Source organism: Dendrobium catenatum, unplaced genomic scaffold, assembly GCF_001605985.2.
Source record: "Dendrobium catenatum unplaced genomic scaffold, ASM160598v2 fragScaff_scaffold_1061, whole genome shotgun sequence".
NCBI classification, from domain to species: Eukaryota; Viridiplantae; Streptophyta; class Magnoliopsida; order Asparagales; family Orchidaceae; genus Dendrobium; species Dendrobium catenatum.
The window spans coordinates 2423429-2434316 of NW_021319523.1; the positions used below are offsets into that span (position 1 = coordinate 2423429).

General features: G+C 36.6%; 1 protein-coding gene across 1 annotated transcript; it reads left to right on the plus strand.

Moving 5' to 3' along the window:
- The first annotated feature begins 225 nt into the window (after window positions 1-225).
- Window positions 226-3171, plus strand: LOC110095023 (scarecrow-like protein 27). The gene has a single exon (XM_020820390.2). The coding sequence runs from the start codon at window positions 623-625 to the stop codon at window positions 2780-2782; it is 2160 nt and encodes a 719-aa protein (XP_020676049.1). The 5' UTR covers window positions 226-622; the 3' UTR covers window positions 2783-3171.
- Window positions 3172-10888: the final 7717 nt, after the last annotated feature.

The following is a 10888-nucleotide window of genomic DNA, read 5'->3' on the forward strand; positions in this document are numbered from 1 at the left end:
TAAAAAATAATAATTTAAATTTGATTGTGTAACTCTCCGACCACTTTAAGACCGATCACCGGGGGCGTTGCTGTCATCTAAGTTGACTATATTTATCATATTTCAAATAAATTTATATACCGTAATTATCTTTAGTAATTCTTATTATATTTTCCAGATTAAAATTCATCTTTCTCTCGCCCAAGTATTGTATTAAAAAAATTTAACGAGGGGAGAAGGTATCGCTTTAATACTTTTTCCATGTTGCACGCATCAATAGCAGAGGACACAGAGGAAATAGAAACAGCGTGAGGGAGAGAGAGAGAGAGAGGACTTAGGAGTGAGGTGTACTCTATTTTCTCTCTGTCATTTCAGGTTTCCTGAGCACCGGGAGAGAAGAAGAAGAACAGTGGAAATGGGGAGAACATAAGCTCGGAAGAGGAAGAAAGTATCCACCTTGAACTTTCGCAGGTTGCATGCAAGGCAATCCACTCGTTAATCTCTCATTGCGGAGCCAAGATCTCTTTTTTTCTCTCCCTTTTCTTGGTTTCATCTCTAGCTCCAACTGCGAAAGGGATATATATGAATAGCAAGAGACAGCTAAGGATCTAAGCCTCTTTTGTATGCGGCGGCTTGTTTTTAGATGAGGGGAATGCCCTTCAGTCTTTCGGGGAAGGGAGCGCTGGAAGCAATAGCAGCTCAAATCCTTGGGGAGGAAGACAAAGGCGGCACCTTTTGGAGTGGCTGTAGTCATAGGAAGAGGAAAGGGGAGGTCTTGGAACCCAGATCGGTTTTGTATCACAGGAGGAGCCCAAGCCCTCCTACCTCTACATCCACCCTGTCTTCTTCTCTTAGCAGCGGCGGCGGCGGTGGAGGTGGAGGCTCAACTGAGACCGGCGGAGTGGCGGCAGTCTCTGAAAACCCCTCCCAGAGGAAGGAGGAATGGGCGACGGAGCTACACCCCATCGCTGGATCACTGGAGATGAGTGGCATCGTCAGCGCAGGCGAGAAGTGTGGGATAGGGGCTGACGACTGGGAGACGATGCTTACTTCCTCAGCCGCTTCCCCGAACCAGGAGCAAACTTTCCTCCGCTGGATCATGGGAGACATCGACGATCCTTCCTCTGCTTCAAAGCATCATCATTATCATCAGGTTCCCTCCCAGGCGCCGCCGGTGGAGTTTGACGCCGGTATCACCGTTGCGGGCTTTGGTCTCGTCGACCCACTCCTGGGATTTGAACCCATCGGAGGAATCGCCGGCACTACGTCCTCCGGTGGGTTTTACCAGGGCAGCAGAAACATCGATGGTAAAAAAGCAAATTTTATAAACCCACCGTCTGGTATGACCTTCCAAGAACCCACTGATGAGAAGCCCCAGCTTTTTAGCCCTAACCTCCTACAAACCAATATTTCTCCTAACCCAGCTTTTTTTCTTCCAAGTTCATCTCTTACTGCAGCCACAGCACAACACCAGACCTCCAACCTCCTCTCTCCTCACCCCAAGCGTCACCAGTCCATGCCTCATGACTCAGCTTTCTCAATCCCTTCCTTGTGCGCCGGCCAGCTCCAAGCATACCCATATCAACTCCAGCAACGGCTGATGAAGCCCAGGCCTTCATTGGCTGGGAATGATGCAGCGTCTACTGCTGCCATGGCCTTACAGCAGCATCAGGCCCTTATTGACCAGCTCTTCGAAACAGCTGAGCTCGTCGAGGCCGGGAATTTCATCAGCGCCCATGGGATATTGGCGCGGCTCAATCACCAGCTCTCCTCCCCTCTGGGAAAGCCCCTTCTCCGCTCAGCATTTTACTTCAAGGAGGCACTGCAAGTCCTTGTAGCAAACTCTTATAATCCTCCACTGGTCACCTCCTCTCCTTCGCACCATCACAGAACACCATTCACTACTTCGTTGTTCACTCCATTGGATGTAGTCCTCAAGCTCAGTGCCTACAAGACCTTCTCCGAGGTTTCCCCTGTTCTCCATTTCACCAACTTCACTGTCACACAAGCTCTCCTTGAGGAGCTTGGCACTGCGGATTGCATCCACATCATAGACTTTGATATTGGAATTGGCGGGCAATGGTCCTCCTTCATACACGAGCTCGCACAGCGTAGGCGTTCTTCCACTGCCCCTCGGCTCAAAATCACTGCTTTCGTCTCCCTCTGCGCCTTCCACCCACTAGAACTCCATCTTACCCGTGAAAACCTCGCCCAGTTTGCTGCTGACCTCAACATCCCATTTGAAATCAACATCTCTAGCTTAGAATCTTTTGACCCTGTTGAAATCCTTGCGGTCTCGGCAGGTTGCAATGAGATAATTGCTGTGAACCTTCCTGTAGGATCTGCGCTTAACCCATCCTTTTCGACATTGCTTCGCCTTGTCAAGCAATTGACACCCAAGATTGTCATGTCCGTTGATCAAGGCTGTGATAGGAGCGACTTACCTTTTTCCCATCACTTCCTCCATGCATTACAGTCCTCCATGATCCTCCTTGACTCCATTGATGCAGCTGGAAGTAACATGGATATGTCCAACAAGATAGAGAGGTTTATTCTTCAACCCAAGATTGAGAATTGCATAATAGGGCGTTACCGTGCTGCTGACAAGATGCTACAATGGCGAACGCTTTTTGCATCAGCTGGTTTTGTGCCAGTGCAGTTCAGCAACTTCACGGAGATGCAAGCAGAGTGTCTGTTAAAGAGGGTTCAGGTGAGGGGATTCCATGTAGAGAAGCGGCAGGCTTCACTTTACCTCTATTGGCAACGAGGCGAGCTGGTGTCGATTTCAGCATGGAGGTGCTAAGGATCTTTTACTTTCTACATCCCTGCAAGCATGTCATCTGGTAATATCTCATAGTCACTTTTCCTATGGTTATCTTTTGTAGACATTGTAGATCTTAAGAATATGAAGATTCTGTGGTGACAAACCTATTTTGTTATCCTAAGTTCCTTTTGTCTTACCAATTGGTCATCAGTTCATTTCTCATGTGTTCAAAGACAGATTCCTGCTTTGTAGAAAAGGTATCTAACAAGTTTGACAGTTTGGCTCAGCTTAAATTGTGCATTTTTTTTCTTATTTCAATGCATGTGTGTTGAAAATATGAGATTTGAATTTCACCAAGAAACAATTCTCGTGTTTTGATGGTGTGGTTGTAGCATTTAACGTCAACAATTTCAATTTGACTGTGAATTTGGGAGTTTTTATTTGGATTTCTTTCAATATCTGTGTGTGTAGTTGGGATCCTCATCCTATTTATCTGTTCATGCTGGGATAAATGTTTATATGTCTCTAATTTGTTTATGAATTTCCTTCCAATGAGCAGTAGAGGTTAACATATAGGAAGCTTTTTCTGTTTTTTGATGCTAGGAGTTTGACTGAAAGGAAATGATAACATGAAAAAAAAAATGTTGAAGAAGCTTAAGGCTTTGTTTGGGACGGCTTTAAGAAACATAAATTTTTAATTTTTGTAGTAGAAAGCTGCTTTAAGAAGCTGAAATAAAGCCGTCCCAAACGAAGTCTAAATCAATGGATGATGATTCATCATAATCAACCAGTAAGAAATGTATGTGGTTGTTGAGGTATTATGGGAGTGGAGAGCGCCCAATTGTGTATTTGTTAGCTTGCAAGGAAATATTTCTTGGAAATTCTTGAACCTAAAACAAGTGTTGATCAGCTGAAAGGTAGATGCCATCCAGCTAACTTGGGAAGTTTATTAGTGGAACAATGTGAGATGCAAATTGTCAATTAATAGGGCCTTGTTTGGACTCGTTGCATTCTATGGAGTGATGTGTCAATTTTCATAAAGATTTGTGTTTCAGTCATTTAATTCTCTGTATTAATCATCTTTATCATGACCGGACAATCATTGTAGAATTACCTCTTGTACCTAATTCTCTAGTATTTTCTAGAATATTTTATAGCTAGCTTATATATGGAGCATTGTAGTAGGATGGGTAATATTGATGAAATTTTACCCTCTTTGAAGCTTTTGAAGCATGTGTTTGTGTTTGTTTTCTTGGATTGGGATTTCCCTTTTTGCAGGTCCGATTTTTCTCACGATCACCACATCAAGTCGGAATTTCAAATAAATGCCCAATCGTGTGCTAATCTTTATGCATCAATCGTGTGCTAATCTTTATGCAATTAATTTCATGCATTAGTGAAAGATAGCATTTTTCATTAACATCTTCATTATTTGCCTTATTCCAACTTGTTTCATTTCAGTTCAGTTTAATGAGCTCTTATTCTTAATCTGTCTCATGACTGCTACGGAAAGTGTTAAATCTATCTTACACAAATTACTTTGCATGATTATTTATGTTGTATTTAGCCTACACTTTTTCTTCATAATCCATTGAAATTAAATTTATCTTTTTTGCTTTATTACATCTCCTATTGTTCATTGTATATACTCAAGTTTATCTTTTTCTATCTTTTATCTTTAAGAGAGGCTACTCTTGCTACCCATCTAATATAATTATTTCTCAATTGTTGCACATTAATAACAATGTTCTTCTTTTTACTATGATAAAATTGGACATCAATGACTTTTGTATATCTGAATATTCATATACATCAAACACAATAAGCTATATTGTTACAACAATATCAAATTTTTATCCCACTAAGTGGGGTCAGCTACATGAATCCGTTTTCTCCATTGTGTCTTGTTAAGAGTTAAATTCTCACTTAAATTTATCGAAGAAAGTCCATTTCTAATATTTTCTATCCAAATCTTTTTTAGGTCTATCTCTATCTTTCTTAACATAAGTCAAATCTAATACATCTATTGTCCTAACCAGATCATTAGAAGGCCGTCGTTTTATGTGATCAAATCATCTAAAACTACTCTCTCTTATCTTATCTTTCCCTGGTGCTATTACATGAATCCTTTTTCTTTAATCAGCTGTATTGTTGTTTTTTAAAATTTATCTTTAAGCCTTCTTAATATTTTTTTATTGCATTAATATTTTTAAGACACTCCATTTTGTTCTTACCTGAATTTGTGATCTTATATCTTCATTTATAAACCCTTTTTTGGTATAATGGATTCATGTTACTTTAATCTATTAAGCCTTGGTATAATTTTATCTTGTACTAATATTGGTTTATATTTATTAATTTCAAAGTTATTGAAATTGTATATTATATTATTAGTCCTTATCTTCAAATATTTTTGTTCTAATTTTTATTTTAAAATCTCATCAATTTATCATCTATTAAAATCATATACCAAAGTGCATTAATAGAGAGGGAGAGATTATGGTTTTGTTTGGGATAGTTTTTTTATTGCTTTTTAAAATAGCTTTTTAGTGCTTTTGTATTAAAAAGTTATTTTAATAAGCAATAAGAAAGTTATCCTAAATGAAGCTTAAATCATTAAAATGAAAAAGAAAAAATTAGCATTATTTAATGATTAAAGCTTATCATAGAAATTTAAAGATATATTTTATAAAAATGTAACAATTTTGATTTCTTTTTTATACATTTGAGTATTGAATGACAAAAAAGACCATGATAGCGAGGTTGAGTGTCATGAAAAAAATGAATGCTTAGATGATGGATGTTTGATAGTATTAGGGAGGATAAATTGAGCATGATTATATTAGAGGAAAGATTAAAGTAAGCATCTATTGAAGATAAAATAGGAGAAAATATGTTTGAGTTGTTTGAATCTGGAGAACAAAAGTATAACCTATTAAACTAATAGATAAAATTAGCATTAAAGGATTAATGATATCATAACAAAATTGCACTAATTTTTTTTAATAGTTTCTCATAGAAGCTTTTTCATCTTTCATTGAAAGCCAACTGTATAAATTTACATATGATTTTATTAAAATCTCTAATATTGTAATCATGAAGACGACACTCATTAAACAAAAAATAGATAAGCTTAATAATGTACCATCTAACGCAGAGTTGTTTTGGTTGTATGGTTCGTCTAATAAAGTTGCTGTTATCATCATCAAAGCATGTCCCTATCAATGTTGTCCTGAAGCACATTGTCTGTTGAAAATGACTTAAAACTCAACCCTTCTCCTAAGGACCATAATTTTCTTTCTGTTGTGGATGAAGTTATTTTCACATGTGAGTCATACTTAGCCTACTACCATTTATATTTCTTTGATTATTTGAATATTTAGACCTTACCACCTGTGACTTGGTGCTTGGAGAGCTTTAGGATTTGTTTGGGACAACTACATCTTTTTATAAAGTTGGTTGTGAAGTTGTTTCGGAGAAAATAACGTAACTACTCTGATTGCACAAAACATCTTTCTTTCACAGAAAGCTTTAGAAAATAACGAGAAAGCAATAAGAAAGTAGTCAAATGAAATTGTGGTTGTTGTTTGAAAATTAAGAAGCAAGAAGATTCTCATGAACAGACCCTCGAGCTTATCCGCCGTAAATCGGAATGGAGTGAAGGCATTGATTTGTGCCATTAGACCATCTCCAACCGAATTGCATGCCACTGTATGTAGTTGGCCATTCGGTCCATTCAAACTCTAAATTGCATGCCAAAGTTCAGCAGGTGAACAATACGATGCCAATTAGGTCATGGGATTTGCCGAAGAAGCGTGCGAAAGAGGAGAATATGGTTACCTTCACCGGAAGCGCGCAAAAGAAGAGAGAAAATGCCGTTCGATTGGAGATGAATTACTACATTTTTTTAGTTTTGCTGTATTTTGGAGTGAAAAATGGGTTTTTTCTGTTGGAGATAGCCCTTATTTTGCTATTTAATTCGCTCAAAAATTAAATAAACAAGAAAATAGGAACTTTTTTTTTTCAACCCCTACTTGTTTGGCTTTAAAGGCCTGGCATTTAATTCTTCATTTGGCTTACTAATTTGATTTCTTTATGGATGCATGCAGCTGACCTCAACTATTTTTGTTGTTATAACCCTTCCTAGCTACCTTTACTATGCAAATTTAATTCAATTGCCTGTACTCTATGGATTGGGTGGTTGAAGGAAAACCTTTGAATTGTTTTCAACTCGTCCTCATAAGAAAATCACTATCTATCACCATCACTCTTTCTCTTAACTGCTAAATGGCACAATGGGTGGCCGAGTGATAAAGAATAGTATTCCCCATTCCTGCCTTTAAAATGCAATGATTTCTTCTTCACATGTAATCTTTATAGCTATTTGTTTATTTAATAATGCATTAATAGTGCATTCCTGCCCATTGTTTTATATTTTAAAATTTATATTTATAGCTGTTATGGTTGTCCTTAACATAAGCTTCTGTACATTGAATTTAGTTAGCTATAACAACTCTGTAACCACTATCACTCTCAGTCAATGCTGATGATCAAATGATCTAATGGCCGTCGTTTTGCCTGGTTCTCTTTAACTGGTGTGAGATCACAAGCCCTTGCTCTGTTAAGCTTTCCACAAGATGGAGATTATTACATGCAAACGTCGAACGAGTTCGGAGGCTAATTTAGACGCACTATGTCACCCAATGTACTGTGCATTAGCTGACAAAGTGTGTCCGGATTAGCCTCTGGATGCATTCGGCGACCGCACATAATATTTTTTTCTCCGCAGAAGGCATGGACAATTGTGATCCATTGAAGACCATGATTTAAATGCTGGCAATGATCTTAAGATTCTTTTGGTATTATTGTATTGATCATCTACTTTTGCAGTGCTATTTGAATTAAAATCATCATATTATCTTAGAAAACCAACTTTCTCCTTAAGTTATTTCATTCACTGAGGTTTAATTTGAAACAGATCTTTTACTGTTTTTTAAAGCAGTTTTGTAGCACCAAAAATAATTTTTTTAAGGCTAAAAAAGTAAGAAAATCGTCACAAATGAAGCCTAAGTCACACAAAAAGATAATTAAAATTAATGATTTTTTAAATGTTTTTTTTGCTCAAATTAAAATTATATTGTAAAAAATTAAGCATAAGTAAAGCATAAGCTCATTTTAAGTGCTCCATCACATGGTGACTTAAAATATTATGATGATTATTATTTCCTCTATCCTAGACCTGTAAAGTACTGTTATAATAAAAAGAAATAATTAGCAACATTTTTTTTTAAACAAAAATGAATAACACAACAAATTTTTTTAGTGAATAAAATTCCTGCAGAGGCATGATGTGGATACAGATTAAGTTCTCATCTTCTATATAATCTCCTCTCTAATTTGAATATAACTATTCCACTTTCAGCTGCTCACCTCACTACTTTCCACTTAGTTCTATCCTTTAATATTATATTGAGGACTCATATTGGATTATGCTGAGTTTGATTGAGCATTATCTTAGCTACTTTTGGCTAATACTTCTAAAGACAAACAGAGGAAACATGATGGGATTTTAAAGTTGATCTTGAAGCATAATTTGATAACTTGAAATATAAAGTTGATTTTGAAATGATCTGAGCTCCATGGATTATGTTGCTTGAACTGTTTTCATCATCAATGCGTAAATCCAAATTAGAGCAACAGAGCGTCCAAATGCTTACGGATGTTGTCTGTCCACATTAGTGTTAGTTTTGTGTGGAACTAATTATATTGATCAATCATGTTGTATTGCCGTCTCAGACTTCAATTCTATCGATCATGCTTACCGGGGGATTGTAGGGGTTCTCCTCTTTCTTGGGTTTTGGGGCTTTGTAAATTTTTTTTTTCTTGTACAACTATATAGCGTTGTGGTGTTGTGTACTTGAGCGTGCTGACGTTGCATAATTTTTTTGGAGAAATATAGAGAGTGGAGCGCTGTGGTGTTGTCAGGCAGATTGAAGACATAATTGAGCTTCGTGTAGCTGCTAGGCGGATTGATAGTTTTCTTTCTCGTTTTTCATTAAAGATTGCGTCCCTAGGTCATTTTATTGTTTCTCTTTGTATCTTCTAGTATGAGAAAGATGTCAAGGCTAAGAGATGTGGGGAGAGAATGAGAGAGAAGAGAGATTTATATTATTTCTCTTAAATCTCTTGCCGGTCTCAGGTTCAAATCTCCTAATATGTCAAAAAAAAAAAATTGACTTGATAAATTTTGAGTAGAGATGATTTTGTGAAGTGATTTGGTGGTTAAACACTCATTATCGCCCCTTTCTTTAGCAGCAATCGTTGGATTAAGAACATTCTTAATCCAATGGTTTGAAGGTTTAGTGGATGAAATAAAAATTGTATTTGAAACGTCCATCTTTTCCTGCCTTTCACAATTGTGTAGGTTTCCACTTCAGTTTCCATTACCTCTCACTGCTTCTTCATCATCATTATCCCCCACTTCCTTAACCACCTTAATGCTTTCCTTTCTGCTATTGATCAATCCATCATCAGATTAATTCACCGTCTCCATATTTGGTCTTCTCCTCCCAATTCCCCTCCCCTATCAACATTCTCTCTCTCCTTATTGCAGGTCCCATCCTTTGTTGCCCCTTTCTTGGCATTGACTTACTCACCTCCTCCACGCTGGGAGAAATTATTACGTGTGGAGACCGGACGTAGAACGTGGTCTTGAGACCAACTATAATGCGTCACGTCAACATTACCGATCCACGGTACCTAGCCGCGGTACTGAGCAAGAGGTGACGTGTCGCATTTTGATTGGTCTACAAACGACGTACATCGTCCGCACATAATAATTAATCCTTGAATCCCACACTGTCTATCTCAAAGCTTTGTTTGAGATTGTTTTTTTATTGTTTTCAAAAACAACTTTCTAGTATTAAAATTTTTGTACTAAAAAATTAATTTGAAAAACAATAAGAAAACTGTCCCGAAGGAAGCCTTAATCGACTAATTTTGTTTATTGAAACTCACATTAATAAAAATAATAAATTAATTCTACTTATGAAGGTTTGAAAGCCATTTTGCTTTTCATAATTTATTGAACTTATATTGTATAAAATAAATAGCAGATTGGTTTTAAATGCAACTTCTATTGGAATAATAATAAAGTACTATAAAATGACAAGCTTTCATCAACATCAAATTTAAATATTAGGTAACCAGCACCAAGAAGGCTAATTACTAATTTCTCCTTATGATTTTCTTATTTTTCTTTTTATGTTCAAAACAAATTAAACTTTAAAAGAAAAATAAAGAAAAAAAAAACTAAATTAAAAAACAAAAAAAAACAATGAGAATATTATTCCTACTTCATATCTCTCTTTCAAGTCCTGTTCATGCTTGCCTACATCAAGCCTTCACCTCATCTTTTAACAAAGGAGATGCTTAAAAAAAGAACCACAGCAAGCAACCACCACTGCTTGATCTCCATCAGACGGTCCACATTCAAAGATGTACACTATTCTATTCCATGATAAGGAGATGAAAGCTCAAAAGCTTTAATACTACTCTCCAAGAATGTTAAAGAAGGGGACCAACAATTGTTGTGGGGGAAGAACAGAAGAGAATTTTGTTCGTCATCAAATCGCTTCTCCAAGAAGATAAGGATTCTACACTGTATGAGAGAAGACCTCAGACATATTCTTCTTCTAAAAGGATTCATAGAGATGTGTACTTTGATTCTTAAGAGAAAATTACATGAGAAGTTTGAGTTTCATCAGAGAACTTTAAGAACTAAAAATGTATTGATTGCGATAGAAACATCATGCAAATTCAATAAGTTTTAAAGACAATCTTATGTTAGATCTTTCTTGCTACTCTTAAGGATAGACTTGTAACTAGCTCTACTATCTCTGATAATACTATTCATATTTCTATTGGACTAATACAAATTTTTATTAGATAATTTATTTTTAATCTAAAGATCATCAATGATACCTCTCATATGTTCCAAATTTTTCAAAATGTGTGTGTGCGAGAGAGAGAGACTTAAAAAGTACTATCTAGAACTTTCTACTCAGTAATATAAGAGTTAGGTCGCTCTTATAATGATCATTGTCATCAAGTATAAGCATAAATAACTACTAATGAGGGCATCAA

What these genes read in the sequence shown, in the direction of transcription:
- LOC110095023 (XM_020820390.2), top strand. Translation starts at nt 623, where the DNA reads ATGAGGGGAATGCCCTTCAGTCTTTCGGGGAAGGGAGCGCTGGAAGCA.